The 16,647-nt window shown below is 37.0% G+C and overlaps 8 protein-coding genes across 8 annotated transcripts; 4 read left to right on the top strand and 4 right to left on the bottom strand. All coding sequences in view use genetic code 12, as the record gives it.

Moving 5' to 3' along the window:
* Window positions 1–714: 714 nt before the first annotated feature.
* DAL81 (Fungal specific transcription factor) lies at window positions 715–4,086 on the top strand (the record flags this gene model as incomplete). Its single annotated transcript, XM_001527567.2, has 1 exon — window positions 715–4,086. The coding sequence occupies one exon, from the start codon at window positions 715–717 to the stop codon at window positions 4,084–4,086; it is 3,372 nt and encodes a 1,123-aa protein (XP_001527617.2).
* Window positions 4,087–4,451: 365 nt separating this feature from the next.
* ARC19 (Arp complex subunit) lies at window positions 4,452–5,163 on the bottom strand (the record flags this gene model as incomplete). The annotated part of the gene is made up of 2 exons (XM_001527566.2): window positions 4,452–4,964; window positions 5,161–5,163. 2 exons carry the CDS (start codon window positions 5,161–5,163, stop codon window positions 4,452–4,454), a joined length of 516 nt encoding a protein of 171 aa, XP_001527616.2.
* A 401-nt stretch (window positions 5,164–5,564) lies between these two features.
* Window positions 5,565–7,454, bottom strand: PRP40 (U1 snRNP protein; the record flags this gene model as incomplete). The annotated part of the gene is made up of 1 exon (XM_001527565.2): window positions 5,565–7,454. One exon carries the CDS (start codon window positions 7,452–7,454, stop codon window positions 5,565–5,567), a length of 1,890 nt encoding a protein of 629 aa, XP_001527615.2.
* A 1,505-nt stretch (window positions 7,455–8,959) lies between these two features.
* RCF2_1 (Replication factor C, subunit RFC4) lies at window positions 8,960–9,927 on the top strand (the record flags this gene model as incomplete). The annotated part of the gene is made up of 2 exons (XM_001527564.2): window positions 8,960–8,965; window positions 9,343–9,927. The coding sequence occupies 2 exons, from the start codon at window positions 8,960–8,962 to the stop codon at window positions 9,925–9,927; spliced, it is 591 nt and encodes a 196-aa protein (XP_001527614.2).
* Window positions 9,928–10,968: 1,041 nt separating this feature from the next.
* Window positions 10,969–11,688, top strand: WWM1 (WW domain-containing protein wwm1; the record flags this gene model as incomplete). The annotated part of the gene is made up of 1 exon (XM_001527563.2): window positions 10,969–11,688. One exon carries the CDS (start codon window positions 10,969–10,971, stop codon window positions 11,686–11,688), a length of 720 nt encoding a protein of 239 aa, XP_001527613.1.
* A 53-nt stretch (window positions 11,689–11,741) lies between these two features.
* Window positions 11,742–12,899, top strand: PVL30_000127 (uncharacterized protein; the record flags this gene model as incomplete). The annotated part of the gene is made up of 3 exons (XM_001527562.2): window positions 11,742–11,745; window positions 12,247–12,252; window positions 12,487–12,899. The coding sequence occupies 3 exons, from the start codon at window positions 11,742–11,744 to the stop codon at window positions 12,897–12,899; spliced, it is 423 nt and encodes a 140-aa protein (XP_001527612.2).
* Window positions 12,900–13,269: 370 nt separating this feature from the next.
* On the bottom strand, window positions 13,270–13,896 carry SEC4 (GTP-binding protein; the record flags this gene model as incomplete). Its single annotated transcript, XM_001527561.2, has 1 exon — window positions 13,270–13,896. The coding sequence occupies one exon, from the start codon at window positions 13,894–13,896 to the stop codon at window positions 13,270–13,272; it is 627 nt and encodes a 208-aa protein (XP_001527611.1).
* Window positions 13,897–14,802: 906 nt separating this feature from the next.
* On the bottom strand, window positions 14,803–16,578 carry FRS1 (phenylalanine--tRNA ligase subunit beta; the record flags this gene model as incomplete). Its single annotated transcript, XM_001527560.2, has 1 exon — window positions 14,803–16,578. One exon carries the CDS (start codon window positions 16,576–16,578, stop codon window positions 14,803–14,805), a length of 1,776 nt encoding a protein of 591 aa, XP_001527610.2.
* Window positions 16,579–16,647: the final 69 nt, after the last annotated feature.

The raw sequence follows: 16,647 nt of genomic DNA, 5'->3' as shown, positions 1-16,647 counted from the left end.
TATCTATATATTCATATATACATATATATATGTACATATATATATAGATGTGGGTGTGTGGGTGGGGAAGAGATTGTGATTGGGCGGGTGGAGAGTGAGAAGGAGGAGAGGAACAAAAAGTTGATGATTGTGCTGATTACAACATGATGGCCAACATCACTCTTCAGTAAGAATTAGCTATGAATTTCGAGTAAGGAGTTTCGTTCTCTAATGTTGAACAATCCTTTCTTTCCATTTTCTTTTTAATTTGGAACCTCAATACTGAACCTCTTTCGTTTTTTTTTCAAAAAAAAAATACATCACTCTTTCTCCTTGTCTTTGTCTTTGTCTTTTTTTTATATCATGATATCTTGTATAAATCGATCCAATATCCTACTAGATGAGCTTTTGCTTTAACTCATCGAATTCTTTATGGCTTTGCTTTGTAATTTGCAAAAATCAAAAAAAATGAAGAGAAAGAAAAATTAGAAAAAAAAAATAATTATAATAAAAATAAAAATAGAAAAAAAATAAAAAATATATATATATAACAATCTATTGTTGTAAACAGAGGTTTTGTGAAAAACTTGGTATTAGCCTGTGAGAAAGACTAAGGACAGTAGTGATCAATAACTGTAATAGAGATATAGGAGTTCATAGTGTGCCAATACCGAATCATATTAAGGCTTCTTTTTCAATATTGAATACTTGAACAAGAAAGATTTTTCACGAGTAATGTCAGGGAGAAACACGCCGACGACGGTAGGGCTGCATGATGATGTGAGTCCCGACTATCATTCCTCCATAAACAACGACAATATACATCCTTCATCATATAAGCAAGACTTTAATTCTACCATCACGAGTAAAGGTCATCCACAAGTACACCATCAGCAACAAGAGCAGCAGCAGCAGCAACAGCAGCGCTTTCATCGTCATAATGAAAGTACACATCTAGGTTTAAATCCGTATCATCAAAACATGCAACAACCAATTGTGGCACTAAATTTTCAACCTCAAGATTACGAAGCATCTGAAGCTCTGGTTGAAGAATTACATCGTCGTTCTGATCAGTTCCAAAATCCCGGACCTAACGTACCCTCTAATCATTATCAATTGCAACAACAACAACAACACCAACAACAACACCAACAACACCAACAACATGAACAGCCTTGGGTTGCCAATGTTAGTATGGACTCAAGACAAAATGATTACATGCAAAATTTGGAAGTTAATCCTCAAATGTATCCTCCTGTACACAATGAACTTGCAAATGGCTCAGGACCTACAATGCTCCCCGAAAATTTCAGTTACTCGAGCTTAACAAATCTTCTACCAGGAAACCAGCAAGTCCCTCACCCAGACCCAAACAAAGCTGCTGTTCCTTCTATTGCCTCCGAACAAACCCTTGCTGGCACTAATGGACACAATCAAGACCACTTTCAGCGTGCTCCACAACCCTTTGGACAACATCATCATCAGCAACAACAACAACAACAACAACAACAACAACAATACCCGCTGCTGCTGCTGCAACCTTTACTGCAATTGTACAAAGAATCAAAATTAGCAAAACCAAGACGACCATGTGATCAATGTAGAAGGCGCAAAACAAAATGTGTGCTTGTACCAAATACAAACAATTGTGTTCAATGTGAAGCCAAACAACTCACATGTACCTATACGACGCCAGCCTTGAAGAGACGAGGAGGAAATGACTTAACCGGAGAAGCTAAAAAGAGCAAGCTAGAAGCGGATCCACAGTTGGCAAATGCCAGTTCGATGCAAATTCCAAACGCCCCCATAAGAGAAGTTGCCCCTGTGCATGAATATTCATCAATAAACAACTCGTTGTTGAATAAGACGTTGTCCTTACAGTTTCCGCGCTCAAGTTTTTATGTGGGGCCAACTTCATATTTGTATGACATTGATTTGTTAAATGTCATTATTGATGAACACAGCCAAAGTAGTCGCATGGGTATTAACAATAGTGATGGTATCGGGAATAGCGGGAGCGCCAATGGTAAAGGTAATAGCAATGGCAGCAACAATTGCGAGAATGGGTCAAAGAATAAAGTTGTCGAACAAGTAAGTTTAAGTAATGCAATTTCGCTCCGAAAAGTTAGCGATAAGGTGCATTTTGTATTGAAAGACGACCAATCCCCACAATCATACCAAGCCATGTCGAATGATGTTGATACCATTGAAAAACTCGTTTCGCCACATGGACAAACGCTAATTGATCTTTATTTTCGAATTATACATCCCTCCTATCCTATAGTGCACAAAAAGGTGTTTTTGGAAAAATACTCAAGAACACATAGAGAATTTAGTGCACCTTTACTTGCCGCAGTTTATGTCTTGGCCATACAGTGGTGGGACTACGATCCGCTGTTGAACAAGTTTCCTAAACCAAATGTAGAGCTCATTTTAAAAATTGGACTCAAAAATTACTTGCAAGAGATTTTAAAGCGGCCCAAATTGAGTGCAGTACAAGCAGGTTTACTACTTTTGCAATGTAAGAATATCATTGGTTGCAAAACAACACTACACGACGTTCAAAATAGTGGCGAGGCAGACTATTCCGAGTGGGTATTATGTTCACAGGTAGTCTCTTTAGCAGAAGAACTTGGCCTTGGACTTGACTGCAATAGCTGGAAATTGCCCAAATGGGAGCGTGGTTTAAGGAAAAGGCTCGCTTGGGCAGTTTATATGGAGGATAAGTGGCTTGCTCTTAAAGAATCAAGGCCCTCGCATATAAATAACAACAATTGGATTGTTACCAAATTACAAGAAGAAGACTTTCCTGAAAAACACGGTGACGGAGATCTCAAGGAAGGTTCTTCCGATATAGACAACGGGAAGCGCATATTTATGAACTTTATTGAGCTATCAATGATATTATCTGATATTATTGATCTGTTGTACACTATGAAAGCGATGTCTGAAGTAACCAGTGTTGCCGAAGTATTAAGGATTGCCAAGCCTTTACAATTGAGGTTGAGAAATTGGTTCCACTCGTTACCAGTTGAGCTTCAAATGAGTTCAGTACAACCACGAAAATTGTGCTCCAATGGGTATCTACATCTTGCATATTTTGCAACAGAGTTGACGTTGCACCGAAAAATTGCAACAATAATGTACCAACAAAGCAAAATGGGCAATCCTTCTCCGCCAGAACTAGTCAATGTATGTCGAGCAGCCGCCAAGACAAGATTACTAGCCTCTGTGGAGTTTGTGCGAGATATGAAACCTGAACATATTCATTCCTTTTGGCATTCCAGTTCATCTTCAAATTTCACACTTATTGGAACTTTTGCCGCCATCTTGTATATGTCTGCGCCCAGTCGAGAAGAAGCAGATTTTTACCGCGATCAGATATTCAATTATAGATGGGTGCTTAAAATTTCTTCAAAGGGATTTGACCAAGTGGGCCAAGCATTATCACAGCTCGATGTAGTTTTATCAAAAATTCCAGGCTTGCTTAATGAAAATGCTGATATGCCACTAGTTATTTCTGCACCTCCAAACCAGCAACAACAACAAAAGCAGCAAAAGCAACAACAACAACAACAACAACAACAACAACAACAACAACAACAACAACAACAACAACAACAACAACAACAACAACAACAACAAACAGGCTCAGGTGTACAGGTAGATACACAATTTTCTTTTGCTGGGGAATCACCATCATCAACTGGAAGTGGCGCTCGACTGTCTCGCGCACCTTCGCAAGCGCTGGCTCAAGGTAGCTCGAATAGTCTATACAATCAAAACAACGGTGGTGCTGTTAGTCTTGGTGGCAATAGCATCGCATCATCGATGGCGTTAGGATCGCAGCAGCAACAGCAGCAGCAGCAACAACAACAACAACAACAACAACGCGGACTACGCGCTGTAGCAAACTCACGTGGTTCTCCATTCAATTCGCCTCAAAATTACACCACCTTACCTACGGTTCGGTCTCCCCTCTCTAGAACGATCCCCTCACCTCAATCCTCCGTTGCCGTTTCACCAAAAGGGAATACGAGAAACACTAGCTCAGGGACACCGCAACAAGAAGAGACAAATGATCTGCTGGCAGATCAATCGAGATGATAAGAATATAGAGACATAGAGAAGTAAATAGAGTGTTGGTACATGATATATAGTTTAGTGGTTCTTTCGGCGTCTATTTTTTTATTTCTTCTTATACTTTTTGTATAATTAATTTTTTTTTTATAAAAAAAAAAGCTCTTTAAATGTCGTATTACCGCAGTCTGTTACCAGTAACATTCAATATCTAGCAGTCAGGATCCAACAATCAATTACCAGGGCTATGATGTTTATTCTTTGCTTTTTCTTTTTGCTTTCTTTCTCTTTTCTCTTTTCCCTTTTCCCTTTTCTGTTTTATATTGTATGTTTTCCCCTTTCTTTTTTTTTGCTCCTCTTGCAGTTTAAAGTCAACAATTCCACCTCCCCATCTAGTCAAAAGGTATTAAGAAACTTTCGGCAATAACTCTGGCTCTGGCATTTAAAAATAATTTCATTTCACTAATTTCCTTATCAACATCCTCCATAAACTCAATTATAAAGTCTACCAATTTATCCTTCAACATCAGTTCTGTGTGAAAGTTTGTAATCAAGAAACTGATATCGTACCCCTTGATAGGCACCCTTCTTAATATAAAAAAGTTTTCGGCTCTTGAAGTCAAGAATCGCGTGAATTTATGTACCAATATCTGCTCTATTTCGTCTGCTTGCTTAATTTTGATACTCACTCTTACAGAGTTAATACTAGGTTCAATTAAGATTTGCTCATTCTCATTACGAGCTATATGCATTGGATTGAGAATCAATTCCGGATTATGTGTGTTGTCCACTTCTATCTCAGGACGGTTGTGACGTTCAACAAGTTGGGACAGGAAATCCTGAAGACAGATTGCTGCTGTGAGGGAGGACCTTACTGCTGTCAAGTATGGTTTCAATGATTGCGACTGGGAGACTTGAAGTTAGTATCAATTGTGGAAACATAATGAATTTTTTAAAAGTAAAGCTTAGCGTGGAACCGGGGTAAAAAAATATTAATTAAAAAAAAAGAACAACAAAGAAAAAGCAAAGTGAAGGAGAAAAGAAATTGCCAAATATTGCTACTGTTGTTCTTGTAGTGGTAGTTGTAGTTGTTAAACATACCATTATAGTTGTATGTGAATTGGTTAATGAGGTTGACTAGTTGTCGATTGAGTGTTGAGCTTTGGTAAGTACCGATAACCTCCCATTCTCAATCTCGTTCTCAATTTCACACACTCTCTCTCTTTCACTCTCACACACACTCTCTCTCTTACTCTTTCTTTCTCTAAGAAATGGTCGGCACACAAATTACTATAGTGTAAATTGTGCGCCCTTGAGGCTCGGAAAAGTGAGAGTAAATATTAACTGGGAGAAAAATTTACATTTTTTTCTTTCTTTTGTTCGTTTGTTTTCTAATACAATTTCGCACGACTACACGAACTAAAGGGGTGTAATTTTCAATGCCGCTTAAATAACAAGGGGAAGTGCACAAATTTGAGAAGTAATTGGCTAACCATTCCAGTGAATTAGTAATTGAGCAGCGGTTTAACTGGTTCTTTATGTGGCCTCTGCTTCTTATGATGCCTTGATTCATTAGCAATGGCGGCTTCTGTAGCTCCCCTTTTCCTACTGCTGCTAGTTCTTCTTCTTTTCTCTCTGGCTTCGTGTTCATTTTTTAACGCTTGATAAATCTGGACGATTTCACTATCATCATCGTCCAATTTATCCAAATCCAAATCCAAATCAAGTTTTACTAGTCTATCATCTTGAATCAGCTTTAATTTCTCGACAAATGATTCCTTTGAGGGCCAACTTGGTGATTCAAACAGACTATTTGGCTTCTGATCGTTCTTCTTGTTACTCTCATTCTTTTCAATTTGTTTGTCTTGTCTGTCTTTTGACTCCAGTACCTGGTGTTGATCATGCTGCTCATTTTTCTTCTTTTTCAAATCAAACAAAATGCCTTCGATCAAGTCCTTTTTCAATTTTATAAGCTGCCTCTTTTGATCTACAGCATCCCAAAAGAGCTCTAATGGTGTAGATCCGTTTCGCCCACATAACTCAAAAAAGGCATCTTCATTCTCGATTTGATCAAAAATCTCACAAAATTTTGTGTTTGCGGTTAGTTTGAGCGACTTGAGCAAGTTGATAAATTTGGACCTTGCTTTACGGTCTTGTCTATAATTTTGGCCTTGTTGTCTCGAAAGTTTGGTTTTCAAATTGCTTAAAAGTTCAGGGTAAATCTTTGTTTCATACAAGTCAAGGATATCCAATGGCAGTAAAGACTCAAAGTGCTTGTTTTGTAAATATCGAGGGTCCTTTAATAGTCGAGACAATAATTCTTCAAAGTTTGCAGTTTCTGTGACCAAGGAAGTATTAATCAGCGTCAAATATTTCTCAAGCTCGGTAAGAGCTTGCTCTTTGTTTGCAGCAATCTTTGTTTCCCTTTCACGTTTGATCTTGTCCAGAAATTCGAAAAATATTCGTGCCATCTCCTTATCCTCAACCATTGAATGTTTATAAACGGGGTTTTCCTCCTGGGCTAATATTCTTTTAAGTGACGTCCACCTGGTTTCCAGAGTTATTTTTGATTCATTGTGCAAGCGTTGCAATTCAACAATAAAATTTTTCTTAAATGTTTCAAGAATCTCTTTTTTATTTATGCCGTTATTATTCATTTCTGACTGTACTTTTTCAACCAAGTGATTTTCGTATAGTCGTTTTCTGGTCATCGGGTTGGACACTGCCCAATATTGTGGTTTTGCGATAAGTTTTTCCATTACTTTTTGAAAAGACCAAGTAGAATCAACTTGATTATCTTTTAATAACTGCAAAAATGCTTCCTCATTCTCGTTTTTAGTTTCATTCTCATTATCTTCATTTTTATCGGCATCTGTTTTGTCATTTTTTTTATCAAAAGTAATTTTCTCCTCGGAATCGTTTGCATTAGGAATGGTCATAGAGGAAGGTAATTGGATAGGTTTGCTTTTAAGTTCTAAATCCAAAAAATTTTCTTCCGCATCACCAGTGGACTCGTTTGTATTGTTCTCCAATTCACTATTGAACTCATCTGGTTTGTCCCATGTAGTTTCACCAGTGATCAGATTATAGTAATATTTTTGTCCTTCATCAGTTGCATATTCGTGCCAAATTTGTTCTTTTCCTTCCAATGCAGTAGTTACTATAGCACTATTGGTTCCAGCTTCCCCAACTTCCTCAACTTCTCCAGATTCCCCAGCTTCTTTAGCACTAGAATCTTTGTCTGGTATTGTTCCAATTGGTGCGATGCTCACTTCATTTTCGCTAGTGTCATTGTGATCTCCATTAAGTTCTGCTGGTTTATCCCACGTCGTTTCGCCTGTATCTTCGTTGTAATAGTACGTTTGACCTTCATCGGTCTGGTATTCTTGCCACATTACCAGTATCCGAATTGTTGATTACTATGGGGTACAAGATGAAGATGTCATGTGTTCTATTCCTATTTTTTTTTTTTTTTTTGCTTTTAGTGTATTTGCGTTTTGCTGATTTGTATCTCTCCTCTTGGTTTATTTTCCATAGTAAATTGTGAAGTGAGGAAATTAAAAAATAATAAAAAAAAAGAAAAAAATGGAAACTGTTAAAGGTAAAAAAAACCTGTATGGAAAAAATGGCAATATTGCGCTTTTTTCACTTTCGCGTAGATGAGAGCAAAAAGAGAAGGGGTTATACAAACAACATACAAGGGAAGTACATACAATAACAGACCAATTTCTCACAAGGTATCAGGAGGAAGGGGAGGAGGGGCGTAAGGTCTGCTCCCATAATACTGTTTTTGTTTGCTTTTTTCTATCATTTGGTTTTCTTTTCCTTTTCTTTTCTTTTGTTTTTGACAGGTACTAGAGAAATTTCATTTTTGCAATATATTGTTTTTGATGTTTGTTTCTTTTTTTTTTTTTTTGGCAAGTAAAATTTCGGGTAAACACTATTTAGAAGAAATAATATTAAAAAAGAAAATTAAACATTCACTTAATTAAAGTATATTTGAGAGGATAGTTTTGTACATGTGCACGTGACGTCCAGTAATTTCGAAGCAAGAAATGGTCATTTTTTAATTCAAATTCGCAATGCAATGCTTCTTTTCTACAATCACTACATCTTGAACTATGACAGTGTTAGTCTATATACTGTTTCTTTGGATTTTTTTTTGCATAATTATTGTACAAAACTATTGTTGATATTTCGTTCCTAGAAAGTTTGGATGAAACTGAGCTCTGCATACTTGCAATTGCGAATATATAACGCGTGCCATAAGAGAATTTAAAAGAATAGTAAAGCTGGAGCGTGAATGGATGAAGGGAAAGAATTTGATTCATTTCATTGCTTTTTCTGTTGTATATCTTTTTCACTTTTCACTTTTCACTTTTCACTTTTCACTTTTCACGTTTCACTTTTCACTTTCTATTTAACTTTTCCTCTTTTTAAATGTACGGCTTTACAAGACTTGTTATTCATATGTGACAATATGATATAGATCTAAGGATTTCATCACTATAGAGCTATAGAGTCCAATCTACTAAATGATGCATTTTTACGGAATTAAAACATCTAGCGTGGCACAGAATAAACAAGAACTACAAAAGAGGAGGCGAGTCTGGAGAGACAAAAAAAAAAAAAAGGGGGGGAGGAGGAAAAGAAAAAAAAAACGCCGCGGATAAATTATGAATATGCGGAACAAATTCTCCGTTGAAAAAAAAAAAAATTAAAATTAAATTTAAATTTCTTTTTTTTTTTTTTTGCTCTCTTCTTTTTGCTTCTTTTCCGTTTATGTCCATGTCTCTTCTTTGCTAAGTGTTATTAATTGTAGATGATGCTGATGCACAAAATTTGTAAGCAAAACAAAATGGAAATAAGTGCATCAGGGGATGATGGATTATTTGTGGTCATGACAGTTTGGTTTCTTTTTCTCTTTTGTTTTGTTTTAATTTTGCCTCTTGACATATTTCTACACAATACCATGATATGCTTATCTTGTTGTGTGCTTTTATGAAATTCCGATTTCAAACGATGAGATGCAAATACAAAACTAACTTTGTATAAAAAGGCACCAAAGTAATTCAATTTCCTTGCAATTGAGTTTCCTTCTTTTCTTTGTTTGTTTGTTTGTTTGTTTGTTTCCTTAATTGATTTCACGCTTTTCACTCTTGCTTCACTACAAATCATTAACAACTATTGACTTATTTATTGCTCAATACTCACAAGCAAACTATAACTTATACATACATTTAAATTATAAAGTCCAAAAAAGAACCAACAAAAAAAATGAAGATCGTCTCAGAAGAGGAAATGAAGGAGCACGGACAATACATCCTTGTCGAAGGATTCAAGGGATGTTTGGTTGGTGCTGCAATTGGTGTTGGTATCTTACAATATACAAAGTTCAAGCGTCCAATTCGTTATGCCAGAATGGGTTCTTCCATCAGAGCCGCAATATTTGCTATCCCAACCATTGGTGTTGGAGCATTCATGGCTGATAACGGGTCAGTGAAGTTTGACGAGAATAGATATCAACTGGAGTACTTGCAATTGAAGCAAAAGGAGGAGATGGAGAATTTCAACAAGTTATCAACAACAGATAAGATCTTGCATCAATTGAATGAGAACAAGTACAAAATCGTTGTCTCAGCTTGGGCTGCTTCGTTGTATGGCTCATGGAGAATTGTAAACAGAGATCAGTACATGACTAGAGCACAAAAGTTGGTGCAGGCCAGAGTTTATGCACAGGCCATCACTGTTGTCTTGTTACTTGGTACTATTTTGTTAAGTATGCATGAGGAAGACTTGAAAAAGAAGCAGCCTCCACCAATCCCCAACTGGAAAAGGGAATTACAAGAACAAGGCAAAATTGAATAAAAAACAATTGAACATAGGTAGACACAATGCATGAAGATATGAAGACACGAATATATAAATACATATAAAACACATATAGACACGATAGAATAAACAATTACATAATGGATACACTTCTATTTTTCTCAAAATAAAGAAGAATACCAACATTCCTCATTTGTACCCAACCTGCTTCATGAGTCCAGAATGCAAGACTGGCAAGAAACTAAATATATACCTCTTACATTGCCATGTCTATTCTCTCGTCTTTTCCCACATTTCCTCCCCCCTCCACCCGATTCTTTCCAAAAATATTCATTAAAAAAACTGCAGATAGAAAAGAGTAGTAGATAATTATGAAGAAAAATAAAAAAGTGAAGCTTATTTACTTCTCTTGTTGTAACAACGATACCCTCTTCTCCCTACTCAATAAGCATAAATTTGAAGCACTCAGATAACTCTAGAGTAAACAACAAACAGTTTATTTCGATAACGAAACCCAAAAAAAAAAAAGAAAGAAGAATATTCATTGGCACAAGGTTGATAAAATAGGGGTGAATGGAGTAGTTCTCGGCTGTACAGTGTTATCTTCACACACTCTTTAATTATCGCCGCTGCTTTTGTGTCACGTTCCATTTACCCAATGTAAAATGAAATCACTTTATTGCGTTTCCTTCCTCTCGTTCACCTCACCTCACCTCTTAGCCTTAGCCTTACCCTTTGCCTTACTCTTACACTATTCTTACACTAACTTTCTGACACTGACGTCAAGTCGCAAGGATCATTCAAAATAAAATCAAAAAAAAATTAAAAAAAAATTGAAAACGCTAAACACTACGACATTCCATACTTTTCTTTTTGTACGTTGACCTCTTGTTCGCTTATTTTCTTTATTTAAGGGAGGCTTTGAAAATTCGATATCTTAATATATCTTTGTTTCTTTTTTTTTTCGTTAAGTACATTTTTTTTTTCCATATCGAAACGGCTTTAAAAAAAGTATAGATTCCCCCACAGAAGGTAAAAAGGAAGAATAGAAAAATAGAAAATACGTTAAACGAAAAGATGGCAAAAGACGATCCAAATAAGCCACCAACTGTACCCAAGGGTTGGTTAGCCAAATTCGACGACAAGTATGGCACTTGGTTTTACGTTGATCTCGCAACAAAGAAATCTCAATGGGAAGCTCCAAAAGGAACCACCTTTGACACAGACAGTGCAGCAGATATTCCACCACCAGCCTACAGTCCGGTTGCTTCTAAAGCGGGCACTGCTTCTCCTGCATCTTCTTCGCAATCGAGACCACAGGTGGCCTCTTCTTCACAACAGAACCAGAATAACGAGAGCAACAACAGCAATAAAAAAGGATTCTTCAGTCGCCACAATAATAACAATCAACAACCCCAACAAGCTGGATTTGGTGGGGGATTCCCTCCACAACAAGGTTACGGAGGCGGCTATCCACCTCAAGGTTATGGGGGCGGCTACCCACCTCAGCCTGGCTATGGTGGTTATCCACCTCAACCTGGTGGATATGGTGGATACCCTCCCCAACAGTATCCTCAACAATACCCTCAACAACAGCGTAGTAGATTTGGCGGTGGTGCGGGCAACATGGCCATGGGTGTTGGTGGAGGTTTACTAGGTGGTATGCTTTTGGGAAACATGATGAGTGATCATAACGACTACGAAGCTTACCAGGATGGTTATGGGGATGGATACCAAGACGGTGACTATGGTGGAGGAGACTTTGGCGGTGGCGATTTCGGCGGTGGAGATTTCTAAAGGAACAATGCTAATTAGAGTACGCTTGATATTGAGCTTTTGGCTCTTGATTGATGTGTAATATAGATATCATTAGAAGTAGTTGGAGAGCAAGTTGATCCGAAATTATTATACTGTATAATTATCAATGTAGATGAAGTTTCTCTTACTTTTTTTTTATTTCTTTTTCATTTTACTATTTTTTTTTGCTATTTTTTGATATTAGAGAACCAAAAAATCGAGCAAATATAGTCTTAACACTATAAAGGAATATTTGCTGCAGGTAAGGCATAAAGATAAATTGTTAGATAGTATTGAAGCTTCTTCACTTCGATCGAGTAATTCAACACTGATGCAACTGTTATAAAAACTGTGTAAATCGTGATTATGGTAAAAAAGAAAAACACGAGAGTATTCATTGGCACGGGAAAGAGAAGGTACACAATCTTTGAAACATTTGTCACTCAATTTAGATATATATATGTATATATGAATATATTGATAGATAGATATATAGATAAATAGATATGAACATACATTTCTTTTCACGGTGTATAGACTTGTCTACAATATTAGAAGTTAGCGGTTTTGATAAACCAAACTCCAGTTTGCAGTTTTTGAAACATTTTTTTTTCTGACACTTTTTTGAGTGTCTGAAATTTTCCGTCCAACCAAAGAATGAGAAATAATCATTACCCAAAACATCTTCATCTATACACCTCTTTTTCAAATTCCACAGCCGGGTTTGATTTAAAGTGCAATTAACAACAACAGCAACAACAGCAACAACAGCAACAACAGCAACAACAGCAACAACAGCAACAACACCACCACAAATGAGACCCACAGCAGCATTAAGACAGGTTTTGATTCGAGCCGGAGAAGGTATTCCTACCGGTATCACTGGTTTATTCAAACACCCAAACCCAAGACCAGCACTTATCACATTGTACAATAATCAACTTGAGATTCTCAACAAACAGTTCCCAAAGGAATCGGTGTACAGACAATCCGTAGAGGCACTTACGAAAAACAGATTAAAGATTGTTGAAGAAGAAGAAATTACAGAAAATATTGAAAACAAAATTGGTAATGGTTTGATTGAAGAGTTGGTGATACAGGCTCACGATGAAATTCAGTTGAGCCGTGAGTTGGCTCGTTTAAAATGTTGGGAAGAGTTGGAAGAAAAACCATTAGATGACCAGTGGGTCTACTTTGGCAAGAGGATATAATCTAGAAAATGTATATGATGATTATATATATATATATGTATAAATTAAAACATAAAAAATAAAGGATTAACAATTTACTTAGACTTTCGCAAGATATATTGTATACTAATAAACAATTGGGAAAAAAGGAAAAGTAATTATACCGACACTAATAATGATACCGATACGCAACACTTGAAAATTGAAAACTGGAAATTGGGACTTGGAAACTGGAGACTGGAAACTGGAAACTGGAAACTGGGACTCTCTACAATCGGTAAACACCTTCTGGTATCTTCTCTCTATCGACAAAAGATAATGTAACGTTTAATAAAGTGAACAAACTATGGCAAATCTTTGAAAACACTAATGTAAACTTCACCTAGATACTTTAACAACAATTGTTTTTAATGCCTGAATTATTTTGAGAGACGTCGACACCCCCATGGCCGCCAGATCCAGCTCCAGCGGCATCGTCAACATGTTTTTCTTGGATGATTCCAGCCAATTCATAGAAAATACTCTCAACATTCTGGTTGGTTTTTGCCGATGCCTCTAAAAAGGGGATTTGTAATTTTTGGGCCAACTCTTCACCCTGTTCCCTCGAGACTTGTCTATTCTCTTCATCGTCACATTTATTTCCAACAAGGAAAATCTGCGCTTCTTCATTGGCATGCTGGGACACAGTTTGGAACCAATTTTGCACGTTTTCAAAGGATCTGGCATCGGTGACATCATATATCAACACAATACCCATGGCGCCTCGATAGTATGCTGTGGTAATAGTTCTAAATCTTTCCTGTCCTGCAGTATCCCACACCTGCAATTTGATTTTCTTGCCTTTGCTATCTATAGTTCTGATCTTAAAGTCAATTCCAATTGTGGTGATGAATGAAGGGTTGAATTTATCTTCAACAAAACGCAAAAGAAGACATGATTTACCAACTCCCGAATCACCAACCAATAAAAGTTTCATAATCATATCGTACGCCCTCGACGACGAACCCTTTGAACTCATTGCAATAGTATAAAAATTATTCTGTATATGTAAACACTAGGTAATGTGAATACTTTATTGTTATTCAACTCTTTTAACTTTCAATCGTATGTGTTATAAACCGCCAGAAAAGATATATATATATATATAAATATATAGAGTAATATATCTGTAGGATTGTATGTATGTGATTATGTATACTTATTTGTGAACCTTCAATTTGTTTTCTTGATAAGTGAAGAAAGAAGAAGGATGGCGGGGTTTGAAAGATAACGGATGGAATTAAATGAAAGAAAGAAAAGTGAAGGAAAAAAAAAAACACAACAAGGTACGCTCGGACTTAAATAAGTTCGCTTAAATTGTGAATATACTTCTGGTTAAAAAAGAAGTGGGCAATTGGTCAACAGTGAATAAGATGTTGATAGATTTGTATTTTGTTGTTATTGTTCTTGCGTTTGGTTGTTATTAAACTAAAACTTTTGAATACTTTCCTTCACTCTTAAATTATATAAATTTTATTTGAGAGTGTTCGATTTTAAGGTAGAGGTGGGAAGTTTCGTTTAGTATAAACATTTGTGTGACTGACCTCTACACCTGTACGAAAAAGGGAACAAATTAAAAAAAAAAAAAAAAAAAAAAACATAAGGAAAAAAAAAGGAAGGAAAAGGTAGTGTGCGACTGACAGAAAATCGAAAGTTGATGCGTTCAGCACACACTTGTTATCACTGGGAGAGAAGGGACAATTGATAGTTACATCAATAACCACAGCAATATCAACGGCAATAGTAACGGCTTTAGTTTTGGCTTTGGTTTTGGCTTTGGCTTTGGCTGTAAAAGAAACTCGGCTTTAGCCGATTGTTTTCAACAACTATATCAAAACTCTATTAACAACATTACATTACTTTACTCTCCTCTTTACCTATCCCTTTACAAAAAGACCTCTGCATTAATTTCAACAACAGAACCAGCGTATGGGATATCAAAGTGGTTCATAACCTCTGGGTGCAACACTCCAATGCTTCCAACTTCTACAGCCTTACCGCCTTCCTGGCTTCTGAAAAGAACCTTGGCTCCTCTTCCGTCAAAGAAAGTGGGGTTCGACTTGTCTTCTTCAATCCAGTATCCTCTTCTCTTGTCCTCTTGTGGCTTTTCGAGCCATGGAGTTCTCATGGTTTGCATAATCTTTCCCAACAAACCTTGAACGTATTCAAAACCCGAAGCTTTCCCAACATACATGGCAGCCCAGTTACGTTGGTTGAAAGCACCTCTTTCCAACTTGTCGTCTTTCAAAACAATGTCTCCACATTCGAAAACTTTGATTGGTAAGGAGTGTTTTCTGTTCTCCTTAACAGTTTTCAAAAGACCTGGCAACAATGTGGTACGCACAACTTGGTACTCGATGGTCTTTGGGTTTTCCAACTTGACAGCTTTGGTGCCATCGTCCTTAGCTCTTAACCAAGCAAAGTTTTCATCGTGTGAGCACAATGTCAATGGCATAACTTCCAGGTATCCAGCTTGAGAGGTGGCCAAACGCAAAATATCGGCAACCTTATTAACTGGCAATGCAGAAGCAACCATACTTTCACTGTTTGGGTGTGTTTTCTTCAAGTTGTCATACCCATAAGCAATAGCTGCATCTTCCATGATATCGCACTGGTGCAAAACATCAGATCTAGTGATTGGCACTTTCACATTGAGGATACCGTCTTCGCTAGTAGATGGAGTAGCATCCAAAGCCATCTTCTTCAACAATTTAGCAATTTCCTCACCTGAGTAATTCAAACCCAAACAAGAGTTGATATAAGCTGTCTCGGCTTTGAATTCACGTGGTGCAATATTTGGAGTAACACGAGTTTGACCATTGTGTTCAGAAATAATTTGGATAGGCTCAATCTCAAATGGAGTTTGACTATATCTTGAAAACATTGCGACAATCTGGTTAATCACAATCTCGGTCTTGGTTCTATCTGTACCAGTCACGTCGATCCAAACATTCTTGGTGTTCAAGGTAATCTTGGAATGATCAGAGTTGATGATTGGTGGCAAGGAAGCAACAGTACGATTAGCGTCGAGCATAACGGGGTAAACTGGCGAATCCTTGATAATTGGCACATATTTACCCAAATTCTTATCCTTTTCATAAAATTCCATCAACTCTTCACCATTAAATTCCTTGGTTTGATTCAATGGTTTAAACTTGATATCCTTTGGTGCTAATCCCTCGTATGTAAATGGTGGGGTTAAAGTATCCAAATCATGTGTACCAATCGCCACAAGAGTCCTGTTTCGGCACAAATTGGTGTGCAACTTATCCTGCAAAGCAATAAATGAATCATATGCTCTTTGGTTGAATGTCACATTTCTCAAAATGGCAGAAGCTGCATATTGACGAACTGGGAATACAGACTCCTTGATGGTAAGCGAGATTTCCGGTTTCAGTGGGTTCAAAGTATATTTTGGTGGTTGCTCATTGCCCAAAAACTCATTCAATGCTTGGGCAATACCTTCAATACATAACATGTCGTATCTGTTAGCAGGAACTTCAATCTTTAATTGTGGTCTCTCATCACCTTGACATTCTTCAGTAGTATCTTCGTCCAACTCAATACCGAACTGGAAACACAATTCGTCAAACTCTTCAGTAGTATATGATTTACCAAGAATTTGGAAAAGATCCTCTTTGTCGACTCCAATAGTTGGCATTTTTTTTGTAATAAATTTGATTGTTTAGGGAGAAAGAAATTGGAAATGACTGGTTCAAAGCGTGCTCCT

The sequence above is a fragment of the Lodderomyces elongisporus genome, chromosome 1 (genome assembly GCF_030384665.1).
Source record: "Lodderomyces elongisporus chromosome 1, complete sequence".
In the NCBI taxonomy this organism is placed as follows: Eukaryota; Fungi; Ascomycota; class Pichiomycetes; order Serinales; family Debaryomycetaceae; genus Lodderomyces; species Lodderomyces elongisporus.
This window is presented reverse-complemented; position numbering and strand designations above follow the sequence as displayed.